Here is a 20,233-nt window from a genome sequence, read left to right on the forward strand (position 1 = left end):
TCTCTGAGAAATTAATTTTGACTTCTTAAATGCCATTTTTGACTTTTTAAAATTTTTAAAAATTTATTTAGTGTTCAGTATTGACTAATAAGCTCACTGGACAATTGACTTCTGATTTAGAAGGCATTGCTGAATACTGTTTATCAAACAGATATTTGTTACTGTTAAATATTAGAGTCTATCATTATGTGGTTCTTTGAATTACTGAACCCACTCAGTAAAATCACAAAACATATAAACACTTTTAAATGTTTAGCACACCAGAAGTATCTATACAATAAAACCACTGAAAGTTAATGCTGATTAAGGCTTCAGAAATTATGTAGTTCAACATCTTCATTTCACAAGAAGATCTAGTGAATTTCCCGAAGTAATACAAGCATATCGAGGCTTTCCCCAACAATTTGACCATATCACTATAGCATCCCAATTTTCTATATCTCTTATTTATTCAACAATACTGAATGTTTGCTATATGTCGGCCCTGTTTTATCACTGAGCAAAAGAGACGATGTGAAATTTACATTTAAGTGGGATAAGAGTATTTTGATACTTTTCAGTGGTGTAAAATTTCTTTTTTAAATTATCCAATCTCTTTTACTGCAGAAATGGAAAGGGCCATAAGGTCAAGCAACTTAGTTGTATATGTATACAGGCAAAATTTTTTCCCAAATTGAAATTCTTCTAATCATCACCCTTTATTCAGGAATAACATAAAACAATTGTGTAGTTAATGCAATGTCTCAAATATTTACATCAGTTCTATAGTAATTAGTTTCTAAAATATTTTGTATATAATAATATATGCTTCTTTAATAATCAAAGTATCCATTTGTTCTTAGTTTATTATGACTATAACTTACTCTAAACCATACGTTTTTAAAAACAATTTGTACCTAGAGTCTGTCATACAGAGTGAAGTAAGTCAGAAAGAGAAAAACAAACACCATATGCTAACACATATATATGGAATCTAAAAAAAAAGGGTCATGAAGAACCTAGGGGCAGGACTGGAATAAAGATGCAGACCTACCAGAGAATGGACTTGAGGACGGGGGAGGGGGAAGGGTAAGCTGGGACAAAGTGAGAGGGTGGCATGGACATAGATAGATACGCTACCAAATGTAAAACTGATAGCTAGTGGGAAGCAGCCACACAGCACAGGGAGATCAGCTCCGTGCTTTGTGACCATCTAGAGGTGTGGGATAGGGAGGGTGGGAGGGAGGGAGACGCAAGAGGGAAGAGATATCGGGATATATGTATATGTATAGCTGATTCACTTTGTTATAAAGCAGAAACTAACACACCATTGTAAAGCAATTATACTCCAATAAAGATGTTAAAAAAATTTTAAATAAAAACAATTTTACTTCTCAATATTCTTCAATAGATATCACTTACATACTCCTGTCAACAGGTAGGCCATTTTTGTCTTGTTATAGATCCAACAACTTCCAATGCTTCCACAGCGCTCAGTATCCCGAAGGATGCAAGAAGTTTCTCCTACTATTTTAAAAATTACTGGTCCAGGTATAGTCCCTATGAAAAAAGCAATGATTGTAAATTCACCATGAAAACACTGTAGGTTGGGATCAGAATGATTTTAATCCTAAATGTAAACTTATATATTTAGTCATCATCACTGTAAACATATCATTTAAAGTTATCTAAGAAGTTGCTTATCAATAGGATTGTTAAAAACTGAAAACGTAATTGAGTGTTTTCAAAAATCCCTATCCCTGTAGATATAAAAAAAGCTAGCAGATTTTCATCTTCTTAGAATGATATGCATGTTGTTATTTAGTTGACATCTCAACATTTTGTTAATTTCTAAATGAAAAACTTAGGAGAAAGTATTTAAAACAGAGATACTAAATATTGATTTTGTGAACTCCATATATCTCCTAAGATTTCAAATTGTGAAATTTTCAATGACTGAAAATTTAGTTTTGAAATGCAGTGTATGCCTGTTATGTATCAAGATATTGCAAAAATAACTGAAAATGTAAATGCTTTGGCATGTTTGTAGCAGCCCTAGCTTCAGAAGACCTCATATGCAGAGGAATAGTTGTGTGCTGCCTGAGGGAAATCTCTATATACTCACAGAGACACTTCCTCAGCAACAGTATTGCTTTCAGGTAAAAGTGAATGCAGTCTTAAAAATAAAAATAAATAAATAAATGCCACTCCAAAGGCATTAGAACTAGGTTTTCAGAACTAACATATCTAACAATTGACCATCTTCCTTAAGAAATTATCAGAGTGCTCATGCCTCATGACTTTTTGATTCCTGTCAAAGACCACTGCCCATCACCAGATTTCCCAGTCTCTGTGAGTGCTGGTACTCTGTTTATAATTGTTCAAAGTGAAAAACCTAGGCCTACTACTCATCTTTTTCTATTTCCCACCATATTTTTTCTAATCCATGATAAACCACTGTAACACTAACTCCAAATACACCTTGGATAAGTTGATTTCTCTTTTTCATTACAACCCCTAGAATCCAATTTAATATAACTCAGACTTCAGCAAAAGCCTCCTTTTTCTTTTCCTCCACATTTATCTTTGATAAATATTTCTCACTCCAGCAGCAGAGTTATCTTTTAAATGTAAATCAGATAATATCTACCCTCTGCTTAAATTCTCTGATGGCAAAACCCTGAAAGATGTAGAGACAGTTGTATCTAAAATATCATCACCTTATTCCACCCTCTCCCATTCAAAACTGCCTCAGCCTCACTGGCTTCCTTTCTGAGGTAAGAAACTGTGCACTTGCTGTTTCTTATGCTCCCTCCTCCACTAAGAATCCATCCTTATCCACTGGATCACTTTTGACCGTAAAAATATGCTCTAATTTTTCTCAATTAAAAAAGCTAATTTAAACCCTGCATATTGATCTAGCTATAGAACAATTTCTCTGATCCCAATTAGAGCCACACTTAAATTTTTCTACTTTCTTGACTCCATTTATCATATGGCTTTCAGTCTTCAATCCAGTCTAATCTTGTTTCCTTACCCCACCAATAATTTTAATCAACTTCTTGAATCAGAGCTCCTAATATAGTCATAATGTGGATTTGAAAGCTATTTTTTGCATAAGAAAGCCTGAAGTACACAGTGCATCACCCTCAGCAAAACCAATTTGTTCTTTGGATATAAATCTTTTAAAACATCAGATTCAGTGTCTTTGGTAATGAGAAATTTTTAAAGCACTAGTCTAGGTTAATGACTTCTCAAACATGCAAGCAATGGAAAATATAGTTTCTATGCTTATATGTGCTTTGTTTCAGCTTACCAAACCACTTGTGTAAGCTTGAAGAATATACTTCTGATCAAAAAGATTCTCTTCTAACTGAATATAATATTAATGCATATTTTATATGACAGGATAGGCTTTACAGTATTATCTTTTTTTTTTTTTTTTTTTTTTGCGGTACGCGGGCCTCTCACTGTTGTGGCCTCGCCCGTTGCGGAGCACAGGCTCTGGACGCGCAGGCTCAGCGGCCATGGCTTACGGGCTTAGCCGCTCCGCGGCATGTGGGATCTTCCCAGACCGGGGCACAAACCCGTGTCCCCTGCATCGGCAGGCGGACTCTCAACCACTGCGCCACCAGGGAAGCCCCAAGTATTATCTTTTTTACACTAAGTATTGTCTCCTAAATTCTGTAAAGCAGCTCCCCCATTCACTTGTTTTGTGTCAGTTTATCATAATTATTCATTTGAAATTCTAAATATACATGTTGACACATGTATAAATCAAAAAAGAAACCATTCAATTCAATGTAATAATAGATTGCCAAAAGTCCATACCAAATATTCTCAAAATCACAAAGGTCACACCCATGGCCAGAGAACGTTGTTTGTCAGATACAATCCTGCAAGCAAATAGCAATGATATCATGAAAAATCATTATTATTAGCTGTAAAGAATGTTTGCTAGGTTCAGGGGTAATTTTTTTCCCTGTGCATCCATTAGACTAAGGATCTTTGGCCAGTTGACAGAGTTCAATCTGGGTGAATTAACTGCAACTCTTCCCATGTTTCCATATTCTGCCCACTGCCAACCAATTCTAAAGCTACTTGTGCTTCACTAGGAGGAAGCATTTATGGCCCAAACTCTCTGCCCCAGCCTTGGCTGAAAAAAATTTAGCACTACCTTTCATACTTCTCATTCTTCATTCTGTGGTGCACATCCATTGTTTCAGATTTCTTCCTTTTGTCCCTGTGAAACTTACTCTCTACCTTTCTCTACCTTGCTCTCCATTTAGGTAATGCACTACATCAATGGGGTTCTCTTGCCTCTGGCTACTGATTGGGTTATGCCAATAGGGTGCTCCAGAGTGAGAAAGGAAGGTGAAGTTCAGGTCTTCATTCCCAGGCTCCCTCTCTGCAGTTACCCAAGTTGACTGGGTCACTAGGCAAAGCAGTATCCTCTACAGGTCTCTCTTCTTCCTACCCTTGTTTCCCTTTGGGTGTTGGGTGGTAACAGACCTGAAGTACTGCACTATACTTTGGGATTCCTTATACCCTGCCCACATTTTAAATAGCCACATCATTCAACCTTACTTGAATTGTCCTAATTTGAGGGTGCCATCTCTTTTCGGTTGGACCTCTGACTTTTACCCTCACTATTCAAAAGTTAAAATAAATAAGAAATAACTTTCTCAAATATGAAGAATGAAGATCTCTGTATTTTGTATTCGTCAAGTATTTGTTTTAAAAAGAAAAATAATGTATAAAAATCACATATTAGTATTTTGGAAAATAAACTAAAATACAACAAAAAATAATCAACCCTTGAACATTTTAAAAAGTAAAGAAATAAAAGCTACATTTTAAATGGATATTTTAAATAAATCCTGTGCTTACCCTTTATTTCCTTGTTCTGGAACTTGAATAATAAACAAGTATGACCAATATTGTCATCCAAAATGACTCAATTTATTAAAATGTAGCATATTCAGTACTTTATGACTATTTTGTAAAAAGTGAGATAATTCCACCTGTATCAACCTGGTAAAAATATATGTTCTTTCCTCAAATATTTACTACATATTTACCAATTCTTAAAAGATAGTGATGTTTCTAAATGAAACATAATTTAACTTTTATTATGAGCAGATTCATTAAAGACATATAAAGGAAGTAAAGTGTCACATTTTAGAACCACACTTTAGGATAAAGTTTTTGGTATAAAATAGAAATGTGGGTCATATGCCTAACTAAAATTTAGTATTCTGCTTCATTTAGCATAAGCAGTTTTTTTATATGTAGTATAATAATGGTGTTCTCTGAAGTATATAAAGAGCTAACAATAACTCATAATTATTAACAAATATTTATGTATCTTCAGTTTGATTATAACTTTATTTCTGATATACAAAAAAAGATGAAAAGATGAATGATTTCCCTAATTTTCCAAAATCAGTTAAATGAACAGCAAAACAAGAAATAATATTCATAAAACACAATTTTTTAGTGAAAAACATTACTATGTTTTAAGAATAAAGTGATTTTTTTTGGTATTTTGTCTAAGGAGTAAGGCTATGATGGTATGGTTTAAGAATTTCATGGAATAAACAAACTATTGGTTAGTACTCTTCCAAGATGTAAAAGACAGCTTCCAATTATCTCTTATGACTTCTAAATATATATTTTCAGTCCATATCTTTCTTGAGTTCTAGACTTAAGTTCCTATCACACACAAAAGTTGCTCTTCCCCTGGTGCTTCCTGTCACAAGAAATGGAATCATCACCCATGCAGTTTTCAAGCCCAAAACCTGGAAAGAGGCATGCTTGATGGAGTATTCTTTTCCTCATTCACCACAGACAATCAATAATAAAATACTGTGATTTTTATAAATAACTTTTTTTATATCTCTCTCTGATTTTCTTCATCTCTAATTCTACTGGCCTATTCCAAGCGTGTATTTTTTGCCTGAAGAAAATAAAAGAATTTCCTAACTTATCTTCCAACAACCATTTTTATCCCTGCAGTCCACTCTCCACATAGAGCCACAAGTGATTTTTTTAAGGTAAAATTCTGATTACTTCACTAACCCACTAGGAACCTTCAATGGCTCATCAGTCTCATTGCATGCCACTTCACAACTTTTGCCTTTACCACCTTCTTTGTTTACGACATTCTGTCATACAACACTCTTATATAGCTATTTCTTGCACTCAGAGTCAGAGTCTTTGCATACATTGTTCCCACTGTGTGAAATTCTCATCCCCCATCTTTTAGGGCTTAGCTTAAATGTGATTTCCTTAAGGACACCCTCTCTGAATCCCCAGAGAGGAGATTTAGTTTAGATTGTCCCATAATTCTCTCTTGGCATTCTTCTACATTTTTTTTGCAGTACGTTTTAATATTACAATTGAAAACTTATTAGTGAAACTACTTTTTTTTTTTTTTTCTATTGTGCCACCCTCCAAAGTCCATCAGAGAAGCAGGAATCTGGTCACTTCTGTTCCTCTTTTATTTCACCTTTTTCCCTTAAAGTGCTCATCCACCTTCTTGTTTAAATCCATGGTAACTATCACAGGTGAGAATACATACACATATTAAAATAATGATGGATGGGGACTTCCCTGGTGGCGCAGTGGTTAAGAATCTGCCTGCCAATGCAGGGGGCACTGTTTGATCCCTGGTCCAGGAGGATCCCACATGCTGCAGAGCGGCTGGGCCTGTGCGCCGCAACTACTGAGCCTGCACTCTAGAGCCCATGTGCCACAAGAAATAAAATAATAATAATAATAATTAATTAATTAAATAATGAGGGATGGAAGGGAAAGAAATGAAGAACTAATTTTTCTTAATGATCACCTTGATGGAGTGAGAACTGACAAATCATGATATTGATACTTTTCTGTTTAGACTTAAGCCTCACACAGCTTCGGATTTCATCAGAATTCTCCAGAGGAAAAAGAATGGTGTCATTCCTGGCCCCATTTGGTCACCAGTAACTATGTTAGTTTGCTTGCCCCCTAGTGCGACACTCTACCTAGACCTAGTCCATGTTGTCAGCATCTACCCCTCATCAAGAATTGACAAGAATGTCAGGGACAGCTTTAGATCCCTATTTCATCTCTAAAAGCTTCTGCTCTCTCTGGAATTTTAATCCCTCTAGTCCTCTGCCACTTTGTGCCTTTAAATATATGATTGTTAATTTAACCCAGCTTTTCTAGTTATCCTTTGTAGGAGCATTGGCCTGCAATGCTATTCCATCCCACACCACTTCCATGACATTAGCACTTGATAATGATTTCACAATTGATGTATTTGGTTTTGACTTTTATTGTACTTTTTAAAAAATTAAACTCTGTTGAATTTGAAGTTTGATTATATTTTGGAAAGCTATACAAAGAGCACATGCTGGAGAGACATGCTTACTTATACCCCTGCTCTCATCTACTCTCATTTCTATCCCATCCCTTTAGGTTATCATTTTCATCACTTTCTTGTTTATACCTTCACAGTGTTTCTTTATGAAAATACAAATGATTATAAATGCATACCTCTATACTCTCATTTCTTCAGAGGAAGTAGCAAACTATTGGGTTGGCCAGAAAGTTTGTTCAGGTTTTCTGTAACATCTCATGGAAAAACCTGAATGAACTTTTTGGTGAACCCCATATATTGACTGTTCTGTCCCTGATTTTTTCATGTTACAATATATTCTTAAGATCCCCTCCTATATGAACATAGAGCCCCTCCCTATTTGTTTTCACTTTCATTATATTACATTGTGCAAAAATGAAATCATCTACTCAACCTGTCTGTTGCTCTTTCACACTTATTTTTTTTCCAGTGTTTGTTGTTTCATGTATATAGTACATACACAATATGTGGTTCTATGTAATATAGATAGCCTTATGGATGTAAATATATTTTTTTGCAGGATATCTGCAAAAAGGATTTCAAGTACAAGTGCTAGCATAAAGGGTAAACATATCTGCAATTTTTGAAGTATTAAAGATACTCTTTTCATCAGAGTTGCACCATTTTGTGCTCTTTCAAGCAATATATGAAAGTACTTTTTTCTATACAGCCACATAAACAGATCTATTATCAATGTTTTATTCCTGTCAACTAGGTACATAAGAAATACTATCACATAAAATTTTTAAATTCTATGACCTTTACTGTAGATATGGCTGAACATCCTTTCATATTTGTATTTGTATTTTGTTTTCTTTGATGCTTTTCCACTTTTCTATTGGGATGTTAATCTTAGGAGAGCTTTACTTATTAGAGGAATTAATCTTTTATAGAATATGAGTTGCATAAATTCATTGTTCCTTGGCTTTTGACTTTGCTTATTATTTTTAATTTTATGGACTAAAATTTATCAGTCTTTCCCTTATGACTTCTAGATTTTTAGTCATAGTAACAAATACCTTCACCTTTTAAAAATAATAATGAGGGTTTCCCTGGTGGTGCAGTGGTTGAGAATCTGCCTGCTAATGCAGGGGACACGGGTTCGAGCCCTGGTCTGGGAGGATCCCACATGCCACGGAGCAACTAGGCCCATGAGCCACAACTACTGAGCCTGCACATCTGGAGCCTGTGTTCCGCAACAAGAGAGGCCGCAATAGTCAGAGGCCCGTGCACCGCGATGAAGAGTGGCCCCTGCTTGCCACAACTAGAGAAAACCCTCGCACAGAAACGAAGACCCAACACAGCAAAAATAAATAAATAAATTACTAAACTCCTACCCCCAACATCTAAAATAATAATAATAATGAAATTAGCTGATTTTTTTACCACTTGTATTATTTAATTTTTTTTACATTTAAATCTTTGTCCCATTTGAGTTTTTCTTGTTGTATCATATGGGCTCTGGATATAATTTTTTCCCCAAAGTCTATCCCCATTATACCCAAACCACTTTCTTAAAAGTACATTTTTGATGCACTTATTTAGAATTTTACTTTCATTATATTAAATTCCTATATGAGTTGAGATCTATTTCTAGACTTAATGTCAGTCTATTCATAAGTCAATATTATATTGCTTCAGTGTTGAGACTTTATGGTGCATTTTAGTTTATGAGGCGAAGCCTCTGTTACTGTGCTTCTTTGTTTCAGATTCCCAAGCTACTCTTGCTTATTTTTCCATAAAAACTTTAGAATCAGGTTTTATAGTTCAATAATTCCACTAGTATTTTCATTATCACATTAAAATTATGAATTAACTTAAGGAGAACTGATCCATTGGTGGTGTTAGGTCTTCCTATTCAATAATATGAGATATATCTTTTCAAATTGTTCAAGTCAGTTTTTGTGACATTCAAGTGTGTTTCATTTTATTTTGAAACTATTTTTATTTTGAAATTATTGTTTATTTTGAAACTCACAGGTAGTTGTAAAAATAGTACAAAGCATCATGGGTACACTCACCCAGCATCCCTAAATGGTGAAATCTTATAGAACTGTAATATAATATTAAAACCAGGAAACTGACATTGGCTTGCTGCTGTTAACCAGACTACAGACCTTATTTTGTTTTCATTTTTCAGTTAATATACGTTAAATTTTTTTAACTGAATTTGTTTGTGTGTGGGTGTGTGTGTGTATAGCTCAATATATCTGCTATTTTTTATATGCTGTTACCTTACCAAATAGCTAAATGTACTGGCTATTATTTCTTTTTTTATAAATTTATTTATTTTTGGCTGCATTTGGTCTTCGTTGCTGTGTGTGGGCTTTCTCTAGCTGCAGAGAGTGGGGGCTACTCTTTGTTGCAGTGCACGGGCTTCTCATTGTGGTGGCTTCTCTTGTTGCGAAACACGGGTTCTAGGCATATGGGCTTCAGTAGTTGTGGCACGGGGCCTCAGTAGTTGTGGCTCATGGGCTTAGTTGCTCTGCGGCATGCGGGATCTTCCCAGATCAGGGCTCAAACCCGTGTCCCCTGCATTGGCAGGCGGATTCTTAACCACTCCACCACCAGGGAAGTCCTATTATTTCTAATGCAATGTAAAAAGAACTGATAATATTGCTCTAGGAAGTTTTACTGTGACTGGGTAGACAAATACTGGAGTTCAAATGTCACCAAAAGTGAAGGATCCTATGTTCAACATACCTTTCAATCAGGACCTCTTGAAAGATGATACTCTAGGATAAAGGACAATCTGAAAATTGATAAGGTCTTTAAAAAACTTAAACCTATCCTTAAATCAGCTAAATTCCTGCTTGGTTTACAGAGAACTGTTCCTATTCTACTTTCCTTAATAAAGCTATTGTAAAATATTTTTGGAGTTATTAATGTTCAGAGTCTCTATTATTTTTGGTACACAAAATCTCACATGATTAAAAATAATTATAAGAGTTATAAGAGACAGAGTCAAGAGAAAAAAATGAAATTTAAATAGTACTACAGAATATTCAGATACTAGATATCTGACAGACATTTTAAATTTAGAGGATTAATATGTCCAAGAAAACAGATGACAAGAAAGAGAATATTATCAGAGAACTAGAATCTATTAAAAAGAAATAAAATTCTATAACAGAAAAGTACACTAATTATAATGAACTCATAGGTGAATTTAACAACTAATTAGACACAGGGGATGGTAGAATTAGTAAACTAGAGTACAGGTAACTGGAAAAGCAGGTGGAAATATTATTAATACATTAGAGATCAGTGAAAAAACTTTAGTCTGAAGCACAGAGCATAAAAACAAATGAAAACAGAAAGTAAAAAAGAATAAAAGATACATGGATATAGTGAAAGGTTTACAATATGTGTAACTGATATCCAAAAGGTGAGTAGATAAGGAATAGAGCAGAAGCAATATTTGAAGAAAGAATAGTTAAATATTTTCCAAAACCAATGAAAGATACTGTGGTAGATAATCACTCAACATGGCTATCATTGATTCCTCTTTTCCCCCAATACATGCTTGTTGCTCCTGACATCAAGAGATGGAATCTAATCACCCTCTTTTGAAACATGACTTTTTTGACAAATAGAATGCAGAAGAGTGACATTCTTGGACTTTCAGCCTAGGTCTAATGAAGCCTTGCAGTTTATGCCTTGTACCTTATGCCTGGGTCTCTTAGAACACTAAAACCTGGGATGTTCCCTTTTGGAATTCTTGCACTTTGTTAGCAGACGTTTAAGTTACACAAAGAAGCCTCTATGACCAATCAACAGCTCCACCTAAGCTCCTAGGAAAATTTAGCCTAAATTGTCAGCCATCTAGGAAATCTAACCCAGTCATGCTATCAGGTAACTCAAATGTTATGTGCCATCTGACCACAAGCTCAAGAGAAACCTTAAGCAAGAACTACCCTGTTGAGCCCAGTCAACTCGCAGAACCATGAAAGATAAGGATAAATTGTTGTTGTTAAGTGATTAAACCTGGGATGGTTTGTTACTGTTATGGACTGATTTCTGTTCCCTCCAAAATTTATATGCCAAAAATCCTAACTCCCAGTACTTTGGAATGCCATCATATTGGATACAGGGTTTTACAGAGGTAATTAAGTTAAAATGAGGTCAGTTGGGTAGGCCCTAATCCAATATAACTGGTGTCATTATAAGAAGAGAAAATATGGACATAGACATTCACAGAGTGAAGATAATGTGAAGACTCAGGAAAAGATAGCCATCTACAAGCCATGGATATCTGGAACAGACCCTGCCTTCGTAGCCATCAGAAGGAACCAACCTTGCACCAACTGTACACTTCTAAATAACACATGGTTTAAATGAAAAATACATTGAAAGGCATATTTGAATTGAAAGTATGAGTAAAAATATATATCAAGACTTCTGGGATGCAGCTAAATTTATACTTGGATAGAAAAGGCATATATACCAATAGACAGAAGATATAGGTGAATAAAATAAAAATACTAAAAACATAGAAGTAAAATGATAGAAATTATAAAGATAAAAGCAGAAAGATTTGTTAGTCACACACACACACACACACACACACACACACACACACACAGAGACATTCAATTTTTAATTTAAAACATTCTCACAAAGAAATTCTAGGCCAGGTACATGACAACTGAGTTCTTCCAAAGATTTAATTAAAAAATAATACCAGGGCTTCCCTGGTGGCACAGTGGTTGAGGGTCTGCCTGCCGATGCAGGGGACGTGGGTTCGTGCCCTGGTCCGGGAAGATCCCACATGCCGCGGAGCGGCTGGGCCCGTGAGCCATGGCCACTGAGCCTGTGCGTCCGGAGCCTGTGCTCCGCAACGGGAGAGGCCACAACAGTGAGAGGCCCGCGTACTGGAAAAAAAAAAAAAAGAGAACATATTGCTAAGAGAGCTCTTTAAAATGGAGCTGGAAGGCCATTAAGGAAGCAGGGCTTACGCACATCCTCACCAGCTGGAACCATGAACTTTTGAATTGGGCCAAACCACAAATATTCCAAGGACTCTACAAGAAAACCTGCAACCTGTCACAGTAATGAACTTTTCCCTCCCTCTAGTGGTAGCCTTTTGCTACCAATCACATGAAGATAAGAATAGCTTTGGCTTGCCAGTACCAATTATAATTCTTTTGAAACAACTTTTGCAACCTTGTTGGGTTTTTTGCCTTTATAAACCCCTGTCTTTTATCTCCTCCTTGGAACACATTTTCAACTCTTGCTCAGATCAGTGTCTCCTGAATTGGAATTCTCAGACGCCAAATAAAGCCTTTATTTCTTTGCAGCTTTGATGTGGTGAATTTTGTTCATTATTACATAGAAAATCTGAAGTAATCTACCAACTAACTATTAGAAATTAATATGAACACAGTCACAAAATACAAGGTCAAAGCAATAAGAATGAATTGCATTTCCTTCATACCAGTAATAAACAACTATTTTATACTATGCTATACTAAATATCAAAAACATCAGTTACCTAGGAATGAATCTAATGAAGGAGGTTTAAGACCTCAACTCTGAAAAAGAAAATTATGAAACGTTATTGGAGAAATAAATGAAGATTTAAATAACTGAAGGAATCATACTTCATTGAATGATCAAGAGACTCAGTGTGGTAAGTATAGCAATGCTCCCAAATTGATTCAAAGACATTCCAATCCAAATCTCAGCATGTTTTTTATGGACATTAACTAGGTGATTTTAATCACCTAGAAATACAAAGCGCCGAGAATTGCTAAGATAATCTCAAAGATGGACTTACAACAAAGACTGATGTAAATATTCACAAAAAATACACAGCAATTAAGACAGTGTAATGTTGGTACCGGGATGCTCAAATACACCAATGGAACAGAACAGAGTGCAGAAATAGAACCACATATATAGAGTCTGCTGGTGCATGTCTGTGGGGAAAATCAGCCTTTGAATAAACGGTGGTGAGTCAATTAGTATCCATCCAAAAATGATGAACCTGGGTCCCAATTTTATACAAAAAATATCATTCCCAGTTGAATTATTGATTTTATAATCTCTTATTAAAATAACATAAGAAATGTCCACATGACTTTGATCAGGCAAAGATTTCTTAAACAGGACATTAAAATTAAAAGTTTATTTCACTCAAAAGATGCCATTATCAGAGTGAAAAGGCAAGTCATAGAGTTGAAGATATTTGTCATGAATATATATGTCAAATGACTCCCACATTTGGAGTATATAAAGAAATTCTGCAAATCAATAATAAAAAAGACAGACAACCCAATGTAAAAATAGACAAAAGAACAGAAAAGACATTTGACAAAATTGCACATTCCTATGGCTAATGAATAAAGGAAAACATGCTCAATAATATTAATCCTCTGAATAGGGAAATTAAAATTACAATGAAATATCAACACTTATACACCTATCAAAATTGCTTGAGTTTAAGAACAATTAACAATAGACTGCTAGAAGAATGAACTAGTGCAAATACTTTAAAAATTTATTAAAAAGCTTAACATACATATGACTCAGCAATTCTGCTGTTTATATGTGTACTCAATAGAAATATATTCATATGTTTTCCAAAAAACAAGTAAAAGAATGTTCATAGAAACAGCATATTAGCCCTAAAGTGGAAACAACATTAACTACAGAATGAATATATTTTAGTATATTCACACAATGGACTACTATAAAACTATGTTGTACAATATGGTTAACTATTACCCATGTGTGCTTACTTAAATTTATGTCAATTAAAACTAAATAAAATTAAGAGTTCAGTGCCTCATTCACACTGACCACATTTCAAATGCACAATAGGCACATGTGGCTAGAGGCTATATTGGATATCAGAGATACAGAACATTTCCATCATTTTACAAAATCTGATTGGATAGTACTGCTATAGAGCAATGAAAATGAATTTGTTATATACAACCATATGAATGACTCTTAAAAGCACGTTGTTGAGTAACGAAATGCAGACACAAATGACTATGTGCTGTATTCTCCTGTGTATGCATAAAGTTCAAACACAGAACAAATTAGCCTATTCACTGCAGAAGTCAGGAGAGTGGTAATCTTTAGGCATTAAGGGTTTAGACAAGAAGGGAGGTGGAGGAGGGGCTTTTGGAATACTTGTATTATCCGTTTCTTGGGCTGGACTCTGGTTACATAGGTGTCTTTGCTGTGTTAAAATCCATCAATTTACATTTGCAATTTGTGCACTCTTCTGAAAACATATTATGCTTCAATAAAATGTCTATAAAAATAATATCCCTTGACTCTCCGTTTATTATCTATTAGGCAGCCATCAAGCTTATCCTTCTTTTGATCTCTACCCTGTTTACTTCTCCCATTTTTCTTAGTTGTACAATTTCTACTTTATCAAAGCATATTACATTTCATTCTATTTTGCCACCCTTATGCTTAGCTTAGTATTTGCCTCAGTTCTAGCATAAATTAATTGCACTTAGTTAAATATATTAGCTAAATATAGGTAGTTAAATCTAAGTAGTTTAACATACTTGATGCTTGCCACCAGACCTTCTTTTTTGAAAATATTTAGTTATTTATTTATTTGGCTGCGTTGGGTCTTCGTTGCAGCACGCGGGGTCTTAGTTGCAGCACACGGGATCTTCGTTGAGGCACACAGGATCTTTTGTTGTGGCGTGTGGGCTCTTCGTTGCGGTGTGCAGGCTTCTCTCTATGTGGCGCACAGGCTCGGTAGTTGCGGCACGTGGGATTAGTTGCTCCATGGCATGTGGGATCTTAGTTCCCCAACCAGGGATCAAACCCACGTCCCCTGCATTGCAAGGCAGATTCTTAACCACTGTACCACCAGGGAAGTCCCTCGCCAGACCTTTTATCAAAATTTCCCCAATCATATCTTGGTTGGTTACAACTTGCCTTGTTGTCAGTTCTTAAGGAGTATCTGATATCAACATATCCCGGGTACTTCCATATCCAAACTGTTTATAACTGTAGGGCAGTTTGTTGATGATGAAATAATGAGCTCATGTTTTCCTTCCTTGAGGATCTTTTAAGTGTTTCTCCAGTCTTCTGGAGGTGAATGCTGCTGTTTAGAAACCTGATGCCAAACTTTTGTTTTTCCTTTTTTCTTTTAGATGACAAAAGGATTATTTCTGCATCTTTACATCCAATAATTTTACCACAGTACATCTCAGTGTTGATTGCTCTGGATCAATTTCCCTAGACACTTGATGTCTCATTACAATATGTAGATTCAAATATTATTTTATTTAATTATTCATTATTTATCATTATTTATTATTTCAGTAAACTTTAGCTACAGATTTAAATATTTATTTTTTTGGTTTTCTTCTTTGGGGACTGCAATTATGTGCATTTTGGATCTCCTTTTCCTATCTTCTATATTTGCCTATTTTCTCTAATACTTTTTCTTACTTTTATTTTATATTCTCCATTCTCCCTCTTCTATGCCACATACATGCTTTCTATGTTGTCTTTTCTTCCTTGTGTGCTTTATAATTTAGTCTTCATCTATAAATTTTTTCCCATTTCTTTCTTTCCTGAGTTCTGTCAGTTTTCATTCCATAGCCTCCTTCATCTAGCTATTTTTCTCTTGTTTTGTGGCCAAGATTGTTTAATTTTTTTAACTTAAACTTACATATAGTTACATTTATATTTTTATCTGATTCATGGTAACATTGTTCTAGTGAGTTTTCACTGTCCTTTGTAAAGTAATGCTTAATAATTTTCATTTCTCTCACTATGATTATTTGGTATGTAGGCAGAAGCTTTTCCTTTTCTACTTAATCATTTTGAATGAGATGGGTTTTCTTAAACTAGAGGCAGAAAGTTATGGGAATGGAACATGCACCCAGCTTTCCAAGCTTCAAAACTGAAGAGTTATCTTCTCTGTTTATATAGAGGAGTTAAATATAGTCCCTATGTGTGGTTATACCTTCTCTGCTTCTGCAAACCTGGCCTGCTTCAAAAGAACTTGTACTGCCAGATCTGGGCTTTCGAGATCTCTTCATATTTATTGTTTTCCAAAGTTATGTATTCACTTGTAGATGGTATTTTGCTGGCACTTTTTTAGATCTGCTATGTCTGGACCCCCTTGGCATTTTGCAAAACTTTTTTCCCATTCTTTCCAAAAATACTCTGCTTTGACTTATCTACCTCGGTCCTACTCCCAGAACTTCCATCTTAAGGTACCATCCTCTCTTCCTGAGCAGAAATATATGCTGGAGATATTTGAGATCTGTCAATCCTGAGACCCTCTCCACATTCCCTGTTATTCTTTGTAACATCTTTATGAATCTACAAGCTGGTTCCTTGTTCTACTTCAATTTTGGCAATATTTATATGCAATTACAACTCTGTCATTTTTTGTTGATCTCATAATTGTACTGAAACAGTATATGTGTGCATGTGTGTTTATGTGTGTGTGCATGCATGTTATATTTTATTCTACTTATTGCTCTCTACAGTTACCAGGAGACATGAGAAGATTCAGAACTAGACTTCTGGAGTATTACTATCATCTTTCTCATCTCACTGCTGAGAATATTTGCTCAGAAGTTTCATACAATGTTAAGGCATGCTCAACATTGTACTGATTATGTTCAATCTGAGCTTTCTCTTCTCTTTGAATTTATCTCAGTTAATACATTATAATTCATTTAGTTCCTCAGACTGGACAACTGGACATAATTCTAGATTTTTCCACATTTTATACCAGGAACATCAAATTAATAACCTTGCCCTTTTATCCAAACTAAATATTTCTCTATTATGTTCTATTCTCTCTATCTCTAAATAGAGATAAATTCTAAACTGGTCTCCTAAGTACCTTCCTTTGTTTCTTGTTTTCTTCTATCAGCTTCATCATCCACACTATCTTCAAACTAATCTATCTAAAACACATATTTGATAACTTTTACTTCTGAGGTTTACTCTTTTCAATGGCTTCTAGATGCATATAGGATAACATCATTCACGTTAACATGGCAAAGAAAGCCTCCCATGACCAGGCCCTTACCAAGCTCAAATCTCCCTGTCCAATTTACAATCATGCTACTCTTGTCATAACAAACTCCTTGCCAAGATATTTCACACATTTTTGCCTCTACTTTTCCTACTAATTTTTCCTGTTAAGAACTTGCCCCCAGTTTGCTTGCATTGTGAGAAATCACTTATCTTCACAACTCAAGTTCAAGTGCCACACTGTCTATAAGCATTTCCAAATCATCCTAGATAAAAATGACCATTTTCTCCACTTTGTTCCCAGGTCAATCTGTACAAGTCTTAATCATGGCATTTCTAAGAACTCCCTGCACTCTTTTTTTTTTTTTTTACGCTGGCCTCTCACTGTTGTGGCCTCTCCCGTTGCGGAGCACAGGCTCCGGACGCGCAGCCTCAGTGGCCATGGCTCACGGGCCTAGCCGCTCCACGGCATGTGGGATTTTCCCGGACCGGGGCACGAACCCGTGTCCCCTGCATCGGCAGGCGGACTCCGCAACCACTGCGCCACAAGGGAAGCCCTCCCTGCACTCCTTTTTATGTGTTTTTCTCCCCCTAGTAAACTCTAAGCAGCTTAGGCAAGGTCCATATTTTATTAGTTTTTGTAGTTTCAGTGCCAGATCTAGGTGAATAAGTAAAAACCTGCTTCACTGTATTGATATGTTAAAGTTTTGTCTCCCATCTAAACTGCAAGTTCATTGAAGTCAGAGACCATGTGTGCCCAACTCAGATTTCTTTTGCATATATTTATTCATGTTTTTTAGTCTGTTTTCCTAGGGTACAACAAATTGCTCCTCATGACCTAAAGGTTTATGTTAGTCTTTTGAAAAAAATAATCTGAAAATAATGACCAGTTATTCTGCTACTATGGTAAAAACAAATATTAAATATATTTCATATATTCAGGAAGAACAAATGAATAACAAATGTTGGTTTAATTTAGAATAATAATAAACTTATGTATTGAAATTCCAAAATTCTAGAAGTTATTATGTTCCTTTGTTGATGACACATGTCTTCTCATAGTCAAACTGGCTAATATAGAAGTAAATAGTCAATAAATATCTATAACCAATGAATCAACATTGTAATCACATGTGTTATAATTAAGATTTTTCCTATATTTATGAATTTTCCAGGTATGTTAAATTAAGTAAATAAATTTAGTTTTAAGTTAAACTAAATGTGTTATCTATATACACACTTTATGCAAATAAATTAGTTAAAATAGAGAATTAAGCATATACATGAATTTTGAAAATATAACAATTTTCCCCTCTAGCAGTTGCTACCTTGAAACAAAAGCATAAATCATTTACTACAATATTCTAAAACCTTCCTAAACTTGTCTTTCATATGTATTAAATGAATAATGATTATGAATAACATATACACACCGAAGGATGGTCAGGATGTTTGGTACACCAGCAAAAGCAGAAAATACAATTGTAGAAAAGATAAAAGCAATGAACAAAGGTAATTTATAGCACTTTGGATCACATGTCCCATGTCTAGCGTCAATAAAGTCACCTTGATTATCTGAGGTTGTTAATCCTTCTTTAATGCAAGAACAATTGTAATATGTCTATGAAAATGAAGACAGGAAACAATCTTTTAGAAATATAGTCACAAGACAAAAACTCTTATAATTGTAAAATAAAAATTAAATCAATAACTACAGGGAGACTAGGCAGTTTTATTAGTAAATATCCTTATATTAAATCTGCCATTCATAACTTACAAATGAACCACTAATGATAAATAAGATCAAGGTATTTTACCTAACAAAGAATTGTGTACATGTATATATAATTATAGTTACTTAGGAAAAATTCTATTAATTTAAGAAATTTCACTAAAAATATTTACATTTAATTGTACAAATAATTGTTGGAGAGAGATATAGATTAAGGACAAATAAGGAAAATGTAATGAATAAAGTGGAATTTTAGCTGGAATTTGAAATATGGAGAGTTACCCAATCGTAGACAGTTTTAGAACTATGCTGCAAAGGCAAGACTTTATTTTGTATGTGATGATGACAGGGCTGTTATCTATTAGGCAGAGTAGGCACAGTGTACCTAGGACCCACAATACTTTCAGAACCAAAAAAAAAAAGGTTTTAATTTTAGTGTCTTTTAAAATCAGAGAAAAAATAAATATCATAATAATGAATATATTATAATGCATCCAGCCTGGATCATATTTGTCTTTATGCCAAAGTAGTTGTACATTAAATCTCTCTCTCTCTCTCTCTCTCTCTCTTTCTTTCTTTTTTTAAGTGAAGGAAGGGGTTTAAAAAGGCAAAAGTGCCTAAAGCCAACATAAGTCATAATGTAGTCCCTAATGGGAACGAAGGAAAACTTGGGGCTGTTATATTATTATTGATAACTCAAGGAAGATGAATAGGTGGTATTTTCTAAGAAGAGATAAACAGAGTTGGAGATACAGAGACCAGTTAGCAATTTGTTAATCTGTTGAAAAGATTCTAAATTAAATAATAATAATAATTTTTAAAATTCAGTAGAAATATTAAACTAAGTTACCAGTGAAGGAATAAGAGGAAATAAAGATGGCTTGAACCTGTGTGATTCAGAAAATGATGGTACAAAAACCATGTCCGTTGTTTAGGGAAGCTGCTAAGTGGTTACTGGATATATTAAAGAAAAATAGAAATATCTAAATAGCAAATCATTCATTCTACCATTTTTTTTTTATAATGCCTATGTGCCAAACATCATTCTAGGTATTGTGAAAACATAGTAAACAATACAATAGAAATCCCTGCCCTCATGTAGGAAATTTTTTACTAGCATGAGATAGGCAATTTTT

General features: G+C 34.7%; 1 protein-coding gene across 1 annotated transcript in view; it reads right to left on the bottom strand.

The window, feature by feature from the left end:
• Window positions 1–20,233, bottom strand: part of SLCO6A1 (solute carrier organic anion transporter family member 6A1) — a 104,262-nt gene that overhangs the window by 2,257 nt on the left and 81,772 nt on the right. Inside the window, exons 10-12 of the mRNA XM_073801948.1 lie at window positions 18,799–18,986; window positions 3,811–3,875; window positions 1,402–1,539 (exon numbers count right to left, since the gene is read on the bottom strand). Of these exons, the coding sequence (XP_073658049.1) occupies window positions 1,402–1,539; window positions 3,811–3,875; window positions 18,799–18,986 (391 nt within the window). The remainder of the gene's footprint in view (window positions 1–1,401; window positions 1,540–3,810; window positions 3,876–18,798; window positions 18,987–20,233) is intronic.

The sequence above is a fragment of the Tursiops truncatus genome, chromosome 3 (assembly GCF_011762595.2).
Source record: "Tursiops truncatus isolate mTurTru1 chromosome 3, mTurTru1.mat.Y, whole genome shotgun sequence".
In the NCBI taxonomy this organism is placed as follows: Eukaryota; Metazoa; Chordata; class Mammalia; order Artiodactyla; family Delphinidae; genus Tursiops; species Tursiops truncatus.